At 44.7% G+C, this 19,872-nt stretch overlaps 1 protein-coding gene across 1 annotated transcript in view; it reads right to left on the bottom strand.

The window, feature by feature from the left end:
• Nucleotides 1-19,872, bottom strand: part of LOC137633262 (peroxisomal targeting signal 2 receptor-like) — a 55,600-nt gene that overhangs the window by 22,277 nt on the left and 13,451 nt on the right. The window contains exon 4 of the mRNA XM_068365468.1: nt 1,463-1,576. Within this exon, the coding sequence (XP_068221569.1) occupies nt 1,463-1,576 (114 nt within the window). The remainder of the gene's footprint in view (nt 1-1,462; nt 1,577-19,872) is intronic.

The raw sequence follows: 19,872 nt of genomic DNA, 5'->3' as shown, positions 1-19,872 counted from the left end.
TCCGTAAGAATATGGTGTCTGAATGCATGGTCATCATGAGAAAAGGGTTGCATACATTTCCTCCATCTATCCTCTTGTTCGGGAGGATTGGGGATATATTTCAATACAAAACTTGTAGGTAATGAAAAGTTACTCGGTTGTCAGGCGCGCCTTCATCTAGTTAATCCAGCAAACAAAAGAGGGGAAAAAAGAAGAGGAGAACACCCAGAAATTCTACATCTCCAATGACGAGGGTCTCAAAGGAATGATGCCGCAACAGCACAGCCACGTGATATGTCCTTAGCACCTTCCAGGATTGGCAGACATTGAAGGAAAGAAGGGCGGCACCCTTTCAAAGGAAAGGGTGCCGCCCTTCTTTACTGGACTGAAATCTGTAAACCTCTCAACAATCAACAAGCCAATAAAAGGCCAACCCCTATTACATATAACAGCTTTGAGGAAGCAGTTTCATGTTTTTCTTGTTAAAACAAGTGCAAATAAACATACAGTCTTTAATTATATTCCTTAATCATACCTATCTCAAAGGTTCATGGATGGTTTAATGTAAACACCACAAAAACCTCATACGAAAACTTCCCTTAGAATATTAAAATATGAAGAGTAGAGGTAAACTCTTTCCATGAGAACATGAGCAGTTAATAATCTTATTGATCTGGAAACATATATCCTCCTGAAATGGGACTGATACAAAAGTTTGGGCTGATGCCAAATTTACCTTAGTAAATCTACAACTCCTATTGTAGTATAATAGCACTACAGTACTTAAATATGCTGGAAATAATGACTTGGAAAATGCATTCAAGAAGAGGAGAGCAAATATAGTATATAATACTGTATAATCACAAATAATTGTAACATGTACAAAGCGACTATGGTATTAAAAGAACTTATAATACTAATACTCAAAACAAATACAGTAACAAAATTTTCATACACATATAAATCACATACAAGTAATTCTAATGACAGCAATATATTTGGACAATAACCAAACAAAATAGCATAAAACACATTTTTATTTACGGTTTCAGATGAAATCATGTAAAATCAATTATAAAGGCATTTATGCAAAAATTTCATTTCCAAAGAAAAATAATTAGGTAATAAAACACCCCTTCACTATATGCGAGCTCAAATGGGTGACACAGAGAAATGTTAACCCTAACTCTATTGCTTCAAGTTATTAAGATTCTGGTTTGTCACACTTAACACAAGTGTTTAGGCATGAAAAAATAGAGGTTTGCAATTAGAATGTAAATATGGATACTAAAATCTCAGTGAAAGCTAACCAAGCACTTTAAAATCAGGAACCATTAAGAACGATAACAGAATGAAGAAATGAGAACCTGAAAAGTCATGTAAAGGAATAAGACATAAAGCAGACTTAAATTGATGTCTAGTCTAATTCTACACCTATATTTTTGGCAATCTAATTCTTATAACAAGGAGGCTTTATACTTACAACTTTCAAAGTTGTATCCCAGGAAGCAGAAACGAATACTTGCTGGTCACGAGTTTGACACCAGTCAACACTATATGCTTCCCGTTCATGTTCTTGGTAGACTGTCACAGGGGTCTGTAATATAACAGGAATCACAATAAAATATGAAACATCCCCTTCAAAGTCCTGAATATCTCATATACTTCAAGATATAACAATTATATGAGTAATCATCTGAAACTTGCCCTGCTACATTTGCATTGAACTGAGCCTACAATAACTACCTGAAATCTAACATAAAACTCAAATACTTCACTAAAAATTATTCCAATACCTTTCTTATCATTTAAATGTAGTTTTCAGTCTTTATCATCTTTACTCAGTTAAGTTTGTCAAAGAACTTCAAAAAGTTCACATCAAGTATTAATAGACATATAATTTCTATGTACTGAACAGTAGTCCATATTACAATTTTTGGGGTCATAGTGCCATGTAGTTCCCAAGAACTTTTCTGTTAATACAACTTAATACACCAAAGAAATATTGCCTTTCGGGCCCTTGGACCTGAGTATCAATGTGCAAAGTCATACGCAGTGCTTATAATGGTGACTTATAGGATCAGACTCTATTGAACCAGTCACAGCAGCTTCAATGCAGAATTTGTCTGCTAACCATCGACACATTAACCAATACCAATACCGAAACAGCAGACAACACTTCATGTTTGGATGGCAATATGAGTCATTCGCTTGCAAACTGGGTCACTATCTCATCACAAGTTTTTCTTTTACAGGGTAACTGTTGAGTTTAGTACCCAACTTGCATAAACAAGTCTATCAATCAAATATACATTTGGTCCAGTATGTAAATGTAAACCACACAAATAATTTCCTCAAGGTAAATGCTTCATTTTGGATAAAAATCTAAATTGATATCCTAAAATCTAAGTAATTTAGTTCCCAGAAGCCAAAACGAGCAGGAACACTGTCTTTAAAGTGACCTGGCGATCTGTTACCTGGCGTAATGGTTCATAGGGGAGCGCCCTTCACAGATCTAATGATGAGAATCACATTCCAAGGAGGAAATATTAACTCCTTCAGTTTAAAGGCGAGGCTCAAGGCTGAGCGGTAGCCTTTCACTGCCGAGACTGAGAGAAGGTTTTCCTACCGAACAGCGAACGGCGAGCTGGCAAACGGCGCGGTGGGGTATGACGATCAAGAGATGACAAGTGATTATGAGCAGGAGAATGAGAAGATGATCATCAATCCCTGGAATCAGGAATCAGAGCGCTGTTTCCGGACCGCGGGAGTGGGCGAACGTATGGATGGGCGAAGGGGACTGCGGTCCCTAGAAGATGTTGAGATTCTAGGGTGGCGAGAGCTCTCGTCGTCAGTGTTGGGGTGACGAGAGCTATCGTCGTCAGTGTTGGGGTGGCAAGCAGGAGCACTATTCTCGTCAGCGGCGATCCTCTAAAGGAGAGTCACACTGCGAAGGACTAGTAGGAGCAGCAGAGGGTGAGAGATGGGCCTCGCAGATAGCAAGGGCATTGACTACAGCACTCGCGGTAGAAAGAACTTCTACCTCAGAGGATGCAGGAGTGGGTCTCCTCTGGGCCCCCTATTGAAGGAGCTCTAACAGCACATCCTTCGAAGGTAGGCCCAGGGCCGGATTAAGGGGTGGGGCCCAGAGTCCTGGGCCCTGTCCCACCCACCAAGAGGGGGCCTCCCACCAATGAAAATAATACATTTTAATTCAATAATATTAGAATTGTAATTGGGCACTTATATTACCAACACTAACCAAATTGAAAATGTTATCATTAAATTTGACAATAACATGATCCTCATACATACGAATGTTATGAATGTTTGTGTTACTATGATTGTAAGTTGTTTTAAATTGAATGATTTGTAGCTGCTAAATAACATACCTCAGTATTCTTTATATTACGGCAATAATACATGTAATAGTTAGAATACAACCTAACTCTTAATCTTAATCTATATGTCTCACACGAGATAATAGCATCTATAAGTGTGGTACAGTATATCTAAATTGACTTAATTATAATAGCAGGTTTCGATAGTCACACTTCCGGTTCCCTAGTGTTCAGATGAAATGTTTGAAGAATTAGCCTCTGGCTACAATGTTAAAAGTTTCCAAGAGTAAGAAGACATTAGTGTACATACAGTATTTTAACTTACAACAGATAGTAATTACGCTGAACATCTTTCCTCTCCTCAATCATTAATCATAACTAAACAATTGTCAAACCAATAAAGCAGGAAGTGAGATCTAGATAAAGTTGTGATCGAATAAAGTCACACGCTCTGAAACCCTCCTCTTCCTCTCATCCAGTGTTGCTGGCGATTAAAATTTTTTTCAAAGTCTTGAAAAATCAACTATAGTCTTGAAAGCCTGAAAACATTAAAATCCAGGAAATCTTAAAAAATCGGTACCAAATAAAATAAAAGTCCAATAAAATGAGACAGAGAGAGAGAGAGAGAGAGAGAGAGAGAGAGAGAGAGAGAGAGAGAGAGAGAGAGAGAGAGAGATGCTGAAGATACGTTCAATACAGTACTTTGATGGAATCTTTAAACACACATGACCTAAATCTTGGAAACCTCTTTGGACAAAGCTACGACAATGCATCAGCAAAGTGAGAGAGGAGAACAGTCTTGCATCCTGGATTCCTTGTGCAGCACACTCACTTAACCTGGTTTGTTAAAATGTTATTTTCATTAGTAAAATAAATTTTTGAATATACTTACCCGATGATCATGTAGCTGTCAACTCCGTTGCCCGACAGAAATCTACGGTCGGGATACGCCAGCGATCGCTATACAGGTGGGGGTGTACTCACCAGCGCCATCTGTGGTCAGGTACTCCAGTACTTCTTGTCAACAAGACCTCAATTTTCTCCTCGGTCCACTGGTTCTCTATGGGGAGGAAGGGCGGGTCCTTTAAATCATGATCATCGGGTAAGTATATTCAAAAATTTATTTTACTAATGAAAATAACATTTTTCAATATTAATCTTACCCGATGATCATGTAGCTGATTCACACCCAGGGTGGTGGGTGGAGACCAGAATACATGTTAACAAAGAAGCTAAGTATCCCGTATTTCATTTTATTAGTTATTCAAAATAACAATATAAAATAAATAAGTACCTGGTAAGGAAGTCGACTTGAACCATTACTCTGCCTTTAATAAGTACGTCTTCCTTACTGAGCGTAGCGGTCCTCTTAGGATGCTGAACAACTCTTAGGTGCTGAAGTATAAAGGGCTGCAACCCATACTAAAGGACCTCATCACAACCTCTAACCTAGGCGCTTCTCAAGAAAGAATTGACCACCCGCCAAATCAACCAGGATGCGGAAGGCTTCTTAGCCGACCGTACAACCCAAAAACAACAATAAAAGCAATCAAGAGAAAGGTTAAAAAGGTTATGGGATTATGGGAATGTAGTGGCTGAGCCCTCACCTACTACTGCACTCGCTGCTACGAATGGTCCCAGGATGTAGCAGTTCTCGTAAAGAGACTGGACATCTTTGAGATAGAATGATGCGAACACTGACTTGCTTCTCCAATAGGTTGTATCCATAACACTTTGCAGAGAACGGTTCTGTTTGAAGGCCACTGAAGTAGCCACAGCTCTCACTTCATGTGTCCTTACCTTCAGCAAAGCAAGGTCTTCTTCCTTCATATGAGAATGAGCTTCTCTAATCAGAAGCCTGATGTAGTAAGAAACAGCGTTCTTAGACATTGGTAGCGAAGGCTTCTTAACAGCACACCATAAGGCTTCTGATTGTCCTCGTAAAGGTTTTGACCTTTTCAGATAGTACCTAAGAGCTCTGACTGGGCAAAGTACTCTCTCCAGCTCGTTACCCACCCAGTTGGATAGGCTAGGGATCTCGAACGATTTAGGCCAAGGACGTGAAGGAAGCTCATTTTTAGCCAAAAAACCGAGCTGCAAGGAACATGTAGCCGTTTCTGACGTGAAACCTATGTTCCTGCTGAAGGCGTGGATCTCACTTACTCTCTTAGCTGTTGCTAGGCATACGAGGAAAAGAGTTTTTAATGTGAGGTCCTTGAAAGAGGCTGATTGGAGCGGTTCAAATCTAGATGACATCAGGAACCTTAGGACTACGTCTAGATTCCAGCCTGGAGTGGACAACCGACGTTCCTTAGAGGTCTCGAAAGACCTAAGGATGTCCTGCAGATCTTTGTTGGAGGAAAGATCCAAGCCTCTGTGGCGGAAAACCGCTGCCAACATACTTCTGTAACCCTTGATCGTAGGAGCTGATAGGGATCTAGCGTTCCTTAGATGTAACAGGAAGTCAGCAATCTGGGTTACAGTGGTACTGGTTGAGGAAACTGCATTGGCCTTGCACCAGCTTCGGAAGACTTCCCATTTAGATTGATAGACTCTGAGAGTGGATGTCCTCCTGGCTCTAGCAATCGCTCTGGCTGCCTCCTTCGAAAAGCCTCTAGCTCTTGAGAGTCTTTCGATAGTCTGAAGGCAGTCAGACGAAGAGCGTGGAGGCTTGGGTGTACCTTCTTTACGTGAGGTTGACGCAGAAGGTCCACTCTTAGAGGGAGAGTCCTGGGAACGTCGACCAACCATTGCAGTACCTCTGTGAACCATTCTCTCGCGGGCCAGAGGGGAGCAACCAACGTCAGCCGTGTCCCTTTGTGAGAGGCGAATTTCTGAAGTACCCTTTTGATAATCTTGAACGGCGGGAATGCATACAGGTCGAGATGGGACCAATCCAGCAGAAAGGCATCCACGTGAACTGCTGCCGGGTCTGGAATCGGAGAACAATACAATGGGAGCCTCTTGGTCATCGAGGTAGCGAACAGATCTATGGTTGACTGACCCCACAGGGACCAAAGTCTGCTGCAAACATTCTTGTGAAGGGTCCACTCTGTGGGGATGACCTGACCCTTCCGGCTGAGGCGATCTGCCATGACATTCATATCGCCCTGAATGAACCTCGTTACCAGCGTGAGCCTTCGATCTTTTGACCAAATGAGGAGGTCCCTTGCGATCTCGAACAACTTCCTCGAATGAGTCCCCCCCTGCTTGGAGATGTAAGCCAAGGCTGTGGTGTTGTCGGAGTTCACCTCCACCACCTTGTTTATCTGGAGGGACTTGAAGTTTATCAAGGCCAGATGAACCGCCAACAACTCCTTGCAATTGATGTGAAGTGTCCTTTGCTCCTGATTCCATGTTCCCGAGCATTCCTGTCCGTCCAATGTCGCACCCCAGCCCGAGTCTGATGCGTCCGAGAAGAGACGGTGGTCGGGGGTCTGAACAGCTAACGAAAGACCTTCCTTGAGAAGAATGCTGTTCTTCCACCACGTTAGAGTAGACCTCATCTCTTCGGAAACAGGAATTGAGACCGTCTCTAGCGTCATGTCCTTGATCCAGTGAGCAGCCAGGTGATACTGAAGGGGGCGGAGGTGGAGTCTCCCTAACTCGACGAACAGGGCCAGCGATGAAAGTGTCCCTGTTAGACTCATCCACTGCCTTACTGAGCATCGGTTCCTTCTTAGCATGCTCAGGATGAACTCTAGGGCTTGGTTAAATCCTTGGGGCCGACGGAAAAGCCCGAAAAGCTCGACTCTGAATCTCCATACCCAGGTAAACAATGGTCTGGGATGGGACGAGCTGGGACTTCTCTAAATTGACCAGGAGGCCCAGTTCCTTGGTCAGATCCATAGTCCATCTGAGATTCTCCAGACAGCGACGACTTGTGGGAGCTCTTAAAAGCCAGTCGTCTAAATAGAGGGAGGCTCTGATGTCTGCCAAGTGAAGGAATTTCGCAATATTCCTCATCAGTCGCGTAAACACAAGAGGTGCCGTGCTTAGGCCAAAGCATAGGGCTTGGAACTGGTATACAACCTTTCCATAGACGAATCTCAGGAAAGGTTGGGAGTCTGGATGGATGGGGACGTGAAAGTATGCGTCTTTCAGGTCTAAAGAGACCATCCAGTCCTCCTGCCTGACCGCTGCTAGGACCGACTTCGTCGTTTCCATCGTGAACGTCTGCTTGGTGACATAAGCATTGAGCGCACTGACGTCCAGCACCGGTCTCCAACCTCCGGTCTTCTTGGCTACCAGGAAGAGACGGTTGTAAAAGCCCGGGGATTGATGGTCCCGGACTATGACCACTGCCTCCTTTTGTAGCAAGAGCGACACCTCTTGTTGCAACGCTAGCCTCTTGTCCTTCTCCTTGTAGTTGGGAGAGAGGTTGATGGGAGATGTAGCTAGAGGGGGATTGCGGCAGAACGGAATTCTGTATCCCTCCCTCAGCCACTTCACAGACTGAGCGTCTGCACCTCTGCTCTCCCAAGCTTGCCAGAAGGTCTTGAGTCTGGCTCCTACAGCTGTCTGGAGAGGAGGGCAGTCAAAACTTGCCTCTTGTGGACTTGGAACCCTTCTTGGACTTGCCACGGTGACTGTCTGCACGGGTACCTCCTCTGCTGGAGGTTCTGCCACGAAAGGGCGGGATGAACCTGGAAGCAGGTGTATCAACTGCTAGGGGGCGGTAAGGTTTAGTCACAGAAGGTAAGGTCTTAGCCTTACGTGCAGAAGAAGCCATGAGGTCATGCGTATCCTTCTGGAGAAGAGAGGCAGCCATCTCCTTAATTAACTCCTCCGGAAACAGACTCTTGGAAAGAGGAGCAAACAGCAACTCTGACCTCTGGCAAGGGGTGATACCAGCAGATAAGAAGGAGCACAGATGTTCTCTTTTCTTGAGGACCCCTGATACATAAGAAGCCGCAAGCTCGCCAGACCCATCCCGTATTGCCTTGTCCATGCTGGACATGATCAGCATGGCTGAGTCCTTGTCAGAAGGGGCAGTCTTCCTGCTTAAGGCTCCCAGACACCAATCGAGGAAGTTGAATATCTCGAAGGCACGAAAGACTCCCTTTAACATGTGATCAAGATCTGAAGAGGACCAGCAGATCTTGGAACGTCTCATAGCCAACCTGCGGGGAGAGTCAACCAGACTTGAGAAGTCGGCCTGGGCAGAGGCAGGAACCCCCAAGCCAGGTTCCTCTCCCGTGGCATACCAGACGCCCGACTTAGAAGCCAGCTTGGGAGGAGGAAACACAAAAGAGGTCCTTCCCAGTTGCTTCTTAGACTGCAACCAATCCCCCATAACCCTCAAAGCTCTCCTAGATGATCTGGCGAGAACAAGCTTGGTGAAGGCAGGCGCGGTAGACTGCATGCCCAGAGCAAACTCGGAGGGAGGAGAACGAGGGGTCGCAGACACAAAGTGTTCAGGGTACAACTCTCTGAACAAAGCAAGGACTTTGCGGAAGTCTAAGGAGGGCGGCGAAGACTTGTGTCCTTCAACATCCGAATGAGGGTCATCTAGATGGGCAGCTTCATCCTCAGAAACCTCCTCACCTGACAGTTGAGTAGTAAGAGGCAAAGGCAGAACAGCAAGCTGAACGGTTGAATCCTGCAGAACGGGTGCATGCGTACCTGCGGATCCATCATCATGCCTCTGCTGGACAGAATGTGAGCTGGCAACAACAAAAGCAGAGGGCCGGCGTGAGGGAGGGTTTGCGGTGGGCTGAGGAGCATGCGGTGAGGTATGCAGAGCATGCTGTAAGGCATGCGGCTCATGCTGCATGGCATGCGGCTCATGCCGCATGGTATGCGGCTCATGCTGCATGGGATGCGGCCCATGCTGCATGGTATGCGGCTCATGCTGCATGGCATGCGGCTCATGCTGCATGGGATGAGGCTCATGCTGCATGGTATGAGGCTCATGCTGCATGGGATGCGGCCCATGCTGCATGGTATGCGGCTCATGCTGCATGGCATGCGGCTCATGCTGCATGGGATGAGGCTCATGCTGCATGGTATGAGGCTCATGCTGCATGGGATGCGGCTCATGCTGCATGGGATGCGGCTCATACTGTATGGTATGCGGAGCATGCTGTAAGGTCTGCAGAGCATGCTGCATGGGCTGAGGAGAATGCAGCATAGTGCTGGAACCCGGCAACTCCCGATGCGGCAGCTCACGCATGTAAACAGAAGGAGCAGCACGAACATGCGTCTGGCAGTGAGGACTGCGCAACGGTGGAGGAGCTCTCACAGGAGGAGGGGTGTCAACCTTCTCTGCCTGATACTCCTGCATAAAAGCCGCAAGCTGAGACTGCATAGTCTGCAGCATGGACCACTTAGGGTCTACTGTGGTCGGAGCAGAGGCCTGCTGAGGGACCACCCTACCTCTCTTGGGAGGTGTGCAGTCATCAGATGACTGCAGCGAGTCCGAACTGACCCAGTGGCTACACCTGGGCCGTTGGACTAGCTCGGAAGGGACTTTACGTTTGAGCGGTCGTGAGACCTTAGTCCACCGTTTCCTCCTGGAAACCTCTACCACAGACGAGGAATGTATGGGCTCATTCGTCTGGGAGTGGAAGGGACGATCCTTAGCAGATACGTCCGCAACCACTGAGGGTACATCTGTGCGCCGATCAAGGCCTGACGAACCCTTTGGTCCTTCGACATTGCTTTTCCCCTGGGCTTGGGAGCTTGCAAGAGGTCCCGGACTGGGAGGACGACTGGCACGCACAGATGTATCCTCATGCGCAACACTGACACTGACACTATGCACAGCACTAGCACTAACACTTCCCACTGCACTCTTCGCTTTCAGCTCTCTGACATCTGCCAAGAGCTGATTGCGGTCACTAACCAACGACTCCACCTTATCACCGAGAGCCTGAATGGCACGCAACATATCAGCCATTGTAGGCTGAGCACTCGTAGCAGGTTTGGGGGTCACCGCTACAGGGGAAGGAAAAGGTTGAGGGGCATGGGGAGAGGAAATATCCAAAGAGCGAGAAGAACTCCTCCTATCTCTCTCCTTCTCTAACCTACGAGTATATCTGAGGAATTCATTAAAATCGAATTCCGAAAGCCCAGCACATTCCCCACATCTATCTTCCAATTGACAGGATTTTCCCCTACAATTGGAACATACGGTGTGAGGATCAACAGAGGCCTTCGGAAGACGCCTATTACAAGTCCTAACACTACATCGCCTGTATTTAGGAACTTGGGAATGGTCAGACATCTTGAATTTTAGAAGTAGTCAAAGGGGAATTCCAAAGTAAAGCAAAGATCGTTAACCAATGATCAAATTAATACCAAAAGCTTGCTAAGCTAAGGCTAAAGCTTCCTGTACAGCGAAGGCTAAAATTTCAGAGCAAATACTTCACCAAATCGTGAACAAAAGACTCCAAAAACAACAGCGTATCCATGTAGGTCTTGCCGGTGGCACGACAGAGGAAAAATTGAGGTCTTGTTGACAAGAAGTACTGGAGTACCTGACCACAGATGTATAGCGATCGCTGGCGTATCCCGACCGTAGATTTCTGTCGGGCAACGGAGTTGACAGCTACATGATCATCGGGTAAGATTAATATTGAAAAATGCTGTATAATGCTGCTTATGTGCTGTACATTTCTTTGACTTCCTTGAAAAGTGGGTTGTCTTCTTCACAATTTCAACCCATTGGTATCAACTTCTGGATGAGGCTATAAAGAATAATGATTCATCATTGACTGTTAAACGTGTCACAACAACGCGATGATCCTGCAGAGCTGATGCAACTAAGGCTCTTAAGCATGCTTATGATCAGATTAAGGAGGTACTTGAACATATTGTTGATGATATTGAAGAAAAAGGGCGTGATGCAGAAGGACTGTCAAAACAGATGAATCAGCTTGAAACAGGAATCAACACCACCATCTGGAATGATATTCTGCAAAGAACACATGCAACTAATAAAACTCAACAACACGTAAACTTGACCTAAATACTGCTGTAGCATCAATGACTAGGGTGAAAGATTAAGTTGCATCAAGGCGTGACTCAAACAATTATGAAAAAGGTAAAAAGTTGTCTCAGTTTGGTTCAACATACAATAAGCAAACAGAATCTCGGCAGAAGCTCCGCAATGTGCATCTTAACCCATTGGATCATGGACATGCAAAAGAAGTACAACTCAGCCCTTTTGAAAAATACAGTACACAAAATTTCTTGCCTGTCATGAATCAGTTTATCTCTTCTCTCGACCAACGTCTGGATGCAAACAAACAGATATCACGTCAATTTATTTCTTTTTTAGACATCTGCAAAAGCTTTCTTCAGACGACTTCACGACACAGCAGAGCAACTCATCAGAGCATATACAGATGACTTGGATATTACATTTAAGGAGGAACTGTGCCAGCCTGTAACATTTGCTAATATATTCACAGATGAGGTGCAAACAGATATCAGCACTAAGCTTTTCTTGTACAGGCTTATATTGGCCAAGACTGTGTAGGCCACTTTCCCAAATATAGAGATAGCTCTACAAATATATCTTGTTTTGATGGGGGAATGCTCTTTCTCAAAGCTAAAATGAATTGAAAACAGATTATAGACATTCATGAAACAGAAACGACTAGTAAATCTGACTATAATGAGCCTCGAGTCAGGTATATTTTGTAAACTGGACTTCAACAAAATCATCAGTGAATTTGAAATAATAAAATAAAAAAAAAGTGTCGGGAAAGTAATCCTGGCTATACATATAACTCCATAAGAAAAAATGAGCTATTATAATTATGTTATTTTCATTAGTAAAATAAATTTTTGAATATACTTACCCGATAATCATGTAGCTGTCAACTCTGTTGCCGACAGAAATCTACGGTCGGGATACGCCAGCGATCGCTATACAGGTGGGGGTGAACACCACAGCGCCATTTGTGGTCAGGTACTCTAGTACTTCTTGTCAACACCACCTCAATTTTTTCCTCGGTCCACTGGTTCTCTATGGGGAGGAAGGGGTGGGTCAATTAAATCATGATTATCGGGTAAGTATATTCAAAAATTTATTTTACTAATGAAAAATAACATTTTTCAATATTAATCTTACCCGATAATCATGTAGCTGATTCACACCCAGGGTGGTGGGTGGAGACCAGCATACATGTTAACACAGAAGCTAAGTATCCCGTATTTTATTTTATTAGTTATTCAAAATAACATAAAATAAATAAGTACCTGGTAAGGAAGACGACTTGAACCATTACTCTGCCTTTATTAAGTACGTCTTTCTTACTGAGCGTAGCGGTCCTCTTAGGATGCTGAACGACTCTTAGGTGCTGAAGTATAAAGGGCTGCAACCCATACTAAAGGACCTCATCACAACCTTTAACCTCGGCGCTTCTCAAGAAAGAATTGACCACCCGCCAAATCAACAAGGATGTGGAAGGCTTCTTAGCCGACCGTACAATCCATAAAAGTATTCAAGAGAAAGGTTAAAAAAGGTTATGGGATTATAAAATAAATAAGTACCTGGTAAGGAAGACGACTTGAACCATTACTCTGCCTTTATTAAGTACGTCTTTCTTACTGAGCGTAGCGGTCCTCTTAGGATGCTGAACGACTCTTAGGTGCTGAAGTATAAAGGGCTGCAACCCATACTAAAGGACCTCATCACAACCTCTAACCTAGGCGCTTCTCAAGAAAGAATTGACCACCCGCCAAATCAACAAGGATGTGGAAGGCTTCTTAGCCGACCGTACAATCCATAAAAAGTATTCAAGAGAAAGGTTAAAAAGGTTATGGGATTATGGGAATGTAGTGGCTGAGCCCCCGCCTACTACTGCATTCGTTGCTACGAATGGTCCCAGGGTGTAGCAGTTCTCGTAAAGAGACTGGACATCTTTGAGATAGAATGATGCGAACACTGACTTGCTTCTCCAATAGGTTGCATCCATAACACTCTGCAGAGAACGGTTCTGTTTGAGGGCCACTGAAGTAGCCACAGCTCTCACTTCATGTGTCCTTACCTTCAGCAAAGCAAGGTCTTCTTCCTTCAGATGAGAATGTGCTTCCCTAATCAGGAGCCTGAATAGGTAAGAAACTGAGTTCTTAGACCTTGGAAGAGAAGGCTTCTTGATAGCCCACCATAAGGCTTCTGATTGTCCTCGTAAAGGTTATGACCTTTTTAGATAGTACCTAAGAGCTCTAACTGGGCAAAGTACTCTCTCCAGTTCGTCCCCCACCAAGTTGGACAGGCTTGGGATCTCGAACGACTTAGGCCAAGGACGTGAAGGAAGCTCGTTTTAGCAAAAAACCGAGCTGCAAGGAACATGTAGCCGTTTCAGATGTGAAAACTATGTTCCTGCTGAAGGCGTGGATCTCACTTACTCCTTTAGCTGTTGTCAAGCACACGAGGAAAAGAGTTTTTAATGTGAGGTCCTTAAAAGAGGCTGATTGGAGAGGTTCAAATCTTGATGACATAAGGAACCTTAGGACCACGTCTAGATTCCAGCCTGGAGTGGACAACCGACGTTCCTTTGAGGTCTTAAAAGACCTAAGGAGGTCCTGTAGATCTTTGTTGGTGGAAAGATCCAAGCCTCTGTGGCGGGAAAACCGCTGCCAACATACTTCTGTAACCCTTAATCGTAGGAGCTGAAAGGGATCTTACGTTCCTTAGATGTAACAGGAAGTCAGCAATCTGGGTTACAGTGGTACTGGATGAGGAAACTGCATTGGCCTTGTACCAGCTTCGGAAGACTTCCCCTTTAGACTGATAGACTCTGAGAGTGGATGTCCTCCTTGCTCTGGCAATCGCTCTGGCTGCCTCCTTCGAAAAGCCCCTAGCTCTTGAGAGTCTTTCGAAAGTCTGAAGGCAGTCAGACGAAGAGCGTGGAGGTTTGGATGTACCTTCTTTACGTGAGGTAGATGTAGAAGGTCCACTCCTAGAGGAAGAGTCCTGGGAATGTCGACCAGCCATTGCAGTACCTCTATGAACCATTCTCTCGCGGGCCAAAGCGGAGCCAACCAACGTCAGCCGTGTCCCTTTGCGAGAGGCGAACTTCTGAAGTACCCTGTTGACAATCTTGAACGGCGGGAATGCATACAGGTCGAGATGGGACCAATCCAGCAAAAAAAGCATCCACGTGAACTGCTGCTGGGTCTGGAATCGGAGAACAATACAACGGGAGCCTCTAGGTTATCGAGGTAGCGAACAGATCTATGGTTGGCTGACCCCACAGGGCCCAAAGTCTGCTGCAAACATTCTTGTGAAGGGTCCACTCTGTGGGGATGACCTGACCCTTCCGGCTAAAGCGATCTGTCATGACATTCATATCGCCCTGAATGAACCTCGTTACCAGCGTGAGCTTTCGATCTTTTAACCAGATGAGGAGGTCCCTTGCGATCTAGAACAACTTCCACGAATGAGTCCCTCCCTGCTTGGAGATGTAAGCCAAGGCTGTGGTGTTGTCAGAGTCCACCTCCACCACCTTGTTAAGCTGGAGGGACTTGAAGTTTATCAAGGTCAGATGAACCGCCAACAGCTCCTTGCAAAAGATGTGAAGTGTCCTTAGCTCCTGATTCCATGTTCCCGAGCATTCCTGTCCGTCCAAAGTCGCACCCCAGCCCGTGTCTGATGCGTCAGAGAAGAGACGGCGGTCGGGTTTCTGAACAGCCAAAGGTAGACTTCCTTGAGAAGAAAGCTGGACTTTCACCACGTGAGAGTAGACCTCCTCTCTTCGGAAACAGGAACTGAGATCGTCTCTAGCGTCATGTCCTTTATCCAGTGAGCCGCTAGATGATACTGAAGGGGGGGAGGTGGGGTCTCCCTAACTCGATGAACAGTGCCAGCGATGAAAGTGTCCCTGTTAGACTCATCCACTACCTGACTGAGCATCGGTTCCTTCTCAGCATGCTCTGGATGCAATCTAGGGCTTAGTACAGTGAACCCTCGCTACTTCGCGGTTCGACAATCGCGGATTCACCACTTCGCGGGGTTTTCCCATAACCCATATATATATACATATCGCGGATTTTCCGGAAAATTCGAAAATACCGCGAAATCTGAAGATAACCAAATACGATATTTTGTTACCTGTAATTCCATTAATACTGTAATTATAGTAATATCTGCTCTTACTGATTGTTCATTGCATTACATATGATATATAATTCAGCACAGAAAGAAATAAAACACGAAAAGAGAATGTGATCATACGATAATTCAGTACGTAGTAAAATTAAATCGAACATGAAACGCAAATCAGATGCAGTCATACCATATTAGAATGGTGTGTACTGTAATGGATGTGCTTCTTTTCCATGAATCTTTTGTATGTATACGTACGTAGTACAGTACTGCATCCAATAATATTCTTTGTTGCAAAAATCACATTTCGAATAAGTACTGTAAGCGTACGAGAGAGAGAGAGAGAGAGAGAGAGAGAGAGAGAGAGAGAGAGAGAGAGAGAGAGAGAGAGAGAGAGAGAGAGAGAGAGAGAGAGAGGCGTAAAATAGCGTACGTACGTAAATTTTTATTATTATTGTTATTATTATTATTATTGTTGTTGTTGTTAATAAAATTATTATTGTTATTATTATTAATCATTATTATTATTATTATTACTGTACAGTATTATTATCATTATTTATTATTATTACGGTATTGTACTTAATCTACGTACGTTCAGTGTGCGCGGGACATCTTCTATGAGTAACCAACGCACCATAGTACTGTATAAGACGGGTTGTGATTGGTTCAAGCGCTGATAGATGACGAATCAAAACTCAAGTTTTGTTATCTAGCCTGTGATTGGTGTTTGGCCCGCATCTCCAACCCGCAGCATCAGAGTTCTCGCGGGACTGCATCGTTCACTTTCTCTTTCCGCGTATTGCTGAGTAGACGTTCTTAAGTTTGTGAAGTTGAATCTGTGCTGTGTGCGACTGTTTTAAGTTGAACTTTTTGTTGAACTTTCTGTTACAATGGCTCCCAAGCGTTCTGCTTCTAGTAAGGCTGGTAGTGAGCCTAAACGCCACCGAAGAATGATGACGATAGCTGAGAAGGTTACGCTTCTCGACATGTTAAAAGATGGTAGAAGTTACGCGGCCGCCGGCCGCCATTTTGGCATCAACGAATCCACCGTTCGCTACATCAGGAAGGACGAGGCGAACATTAGAAAGACTGCTGCAATCACCTTTAGCAGATCAGCGAAGCGAGTCGTTACAACGCGTAATAAAACGATCGTACGCATGGAAGGTGCTTTAGCTGTGTGGATTGCCGACTGTCGGAAGAAGAACATAGCGTTGGATACGAACACCATCCGAACAAAGGCTTTGAGCTTGTATGAGAATTTTGCGGCAAAGGAACCTCATGACGACGATGGCGACCATGCTGAAGAAGATGATGATGTAGATGATCCTCAACCAGGGACCTCCACTGATTCCCAGCGTCAGAAACAACGTTTTTCCGCCAGCAAAGGATGGTTCGCGAAGTTTCAGAAACGCTTCGCCCTGAAAAGCGTTTCCCTGCATGGGGAGTCTGCTTCCGCTGACACTGCCGCTGCTGAAACTTACGTGAACCAGACTTTCAAGAACATTATCGCTGAAGGTGGATACAAGCCGGAACAAGTGTTTAATATGGATGAAACCGGCTTGTTTTGGAAGAGAATGCCGTCGCGAACTTTCCTGTTCAAAGAGGAAGCCAAAGCCTCTGGCTTTAAGGCATTCAAGGATCGCGTTACCCTCGTGATGTGTGGCAATGCTGCTGGATTTTTGTTAAAGCCGGGGCTTATTTATAAGTCGAAAAATCCTCGCGCTTTGAAAAACAAAAATAAGAATCTCCTTCCCGTGTACTGGATGCATAATCAAAAGGCATGGATTACGAAGATGCTGACCTCCAACTGGTTCCACCAGTGTTTCATCCCGCAAGTCCATGAATATCTCTTAGAGAAGGGCTTGCCATTCAAGATCCTTCTCCTTATGGATAACGCTGGTGGACACGCAACTGACCTGTCGCGTGAGGGCGTTCAGGTTGAGTTCCTGCCACCCAACACCACGTCATTAATTCAACCAATGGACCAGGGGGTTATCAGGGCGTTCAAGGCCCTCTACACGAAGAATACCTTGGCGGACCTCGTTGCGTGTGTGGATGCTGCCCAAGATGACGAGGATGAAGACTTCAACTTGAAGGCGTACTGGCGGCAGTACACCATAGCCACGTGCCTGCAGAATATTCAAAAGGCACTTCAAGAGATGAAACCTGCAACTGTAAATGCGAGCTGGAAGAAGCTGTGGCCCGATATTGTTTACGACGACAAGGGATTTACTCCGTCGGAAATCCAACACTCTGCAATACGGAAATCTGTGCAGTTGGCTGCCATAATTGGGGGTGACGGGTTTGGCGACATGACGACTGAAGACGTCGACGAGTTGTTGGACTGCCATTCCCAGCCCCTAACTGACGCAGATCTCGAAGACCTGACGAAATCGGCAAGTGAGGAAGAGAGTGAGGGTACCCAGGAAGAGACCCAAGAAAATGTAGAAGAAACGGGCTTAACATTAGAACGGCTCGCCAAGTTCTGCAACCATATGAAGGAGGCGAAAGAAATGTTGCAAGAGTGGGACGAGGATATGGTTCGCGCGATGCAATTCTGCAACAAGGTCGATGACATCACGACTCCCTACAGGATGCTCTTGGATCGAAAAAAGAAGCAGCGGCAACAACTTCCGATCACAATGTTTTTTCAGCCTCGCAAAAAAGAGCCAGTTCCTCCTGCTAGTACGCCTTCGGAAGAAATTGAAGAAGTTGAAGAGGTGTCCCAGGAAAAGACACCTCCGTCTGAAGAGACGTAAAATACTATCATTGACTGCACAGTAGAACACATCATCAGCTTCATCATCATCATTTCTACTGTGCAGCAAATTCATCGCCATCGTCATTCAAGTTTTTCTGGAACTTCTTTCGTGGTGAGTACAGTAACAATCTTTATTTTTTACTTTAACCTGTTTTATAGTTTAGTACTGTACGTACTGTATGCATTAAGTTAAAGGGAAGGTTTTAAAAGTCTACATGTTGTAACCTATCATATTTTTTTTGTTTAAAATTTACATTTACGTACGTAAAACAATCTCTCTCTCTCTCTCTCTCTCTCTCTCTCTCTCTCTCTCTCTCTCTCTCTCTCTCTCTCTCTCTCTCTCTCTCTCTCTCTCTCTCAAATTGTTTTCCTGCTTTGCTACGTACAAGTACTGTATAATTTATATTTGTAAGGTAACATATTTTGTAAATGCTTTGTACTGTAAATACTGTATGTACTGTATCATTATTTATCACTATCATCATGCGTGTTAAATGCCTTGTTTGTTCTGAGCGTGGTTGTTTACTGAGCGTACACGCCGTCGTTTCAGGCGGCGTCATAAAGAAAAAGATTTCATTTGGAAGTCCTAAGAAAAATACGTAAACTAAAACATTGGTAATAAAAAAATCAACATACAGTACTGTACTGTATAATCAATATAATCGATGCAAAAACTAACCATACGTACATATATGTGTACACTAAATGAGTTTGTTTCTTCATTATGATCAGAGATGAACGTAAACAAAACGTTGGTTGCCATTTTTTATCGTGCTTTTTAGGTGTTTAGGAAACACATGATATAAAATCGCCTTTAATATTTGTGCCTGTTTTAGTTTAGGGTGCTGTAGTACATGCATTAAGTGTTCTGTACATTACAGGGTGTAAAGGGTGGTTTGTTAACAGTACTACGTACAAGGGAAGGTTTTAAAAGTCCGAATATACATGTTAAATAAATAGGTAAATATGCTGTCACTACTTCGCGGATTTTCACCTATCGCGCCCGCGTCTGGAACCTATCTACCGCGATAAACGAGGGTTCACTGTATATCTTTGGGGCTGACGGAAAAGCCCGAAAAGCTCGACTCTGAAGATCCATACCCAGGTAGACAATGGTCTGGGATGGGACGAGCTGGGACTCCTCAAAATTGACCAGGAGGCCCAGTTCCTTGGTCAGATCCATAGTCCATCTGAGAATCTCCAGACAGCGACGACTTGTGGGAGCTCTTAAAAGCTAGTTGTCTGACGGAGCCGGACACAAGATCATGGTACTGCTGCACAGTCTGTGAACTGTCAACCATGGGGAAGCGAGGAAGTACAGTGACAACCCGAAGCTGTCTAGACTGTCTGGGTCGTACAGACAACTCCTTATCGGGTTGCTGAGGTTGCCGCACTGCGTCACAACAAGACACTTCTGCTGGTTGTTGAACGTCTTCCCAGTGACACACTGACTCCGTAAACAAAAAATCCTCTAACAAGGACTAAGCTTGGACTGCATGTCTTGCAACACAGCTCAAGGTCTATGGGAGCAGGTGTGGTAACAGACGGGGTTAGCGACTGAAGTGGAACCATTACCCTCCCTGGAAGCATGCTATGCTTAAATAAAAGTCCATAGGAGGCTAAGCAGCTAAAGGCTCCTCTCCAAATGACAGAGTCCTCAAGGGAAAATCAGAAGGAGGGAGAATAGCACTTTCTCATCTACAGGAACCATATCCGAGAAAAGCTAA

Source organism: Palaemon carinicauda, chromosome 42, assembly GCF_036898095.1.
Source record: "Palaemon carinicauda isolate YSFRI2023 chromosome 42, ASM3689809v2, whole genome shotgun sequence".
NCBI classification, from domain to species: domain Eukaryota; kingdom Metazoa; phylum Arthropoda; class Malacostraca; order Decapoda; family Palaemonidae; genus Palaemon; species Palaemon carinicauda.
Note: the sequence above shows the minus strand (reverse complement) of the source record. Positions and strands in the feature narration are given on the sequence as shown.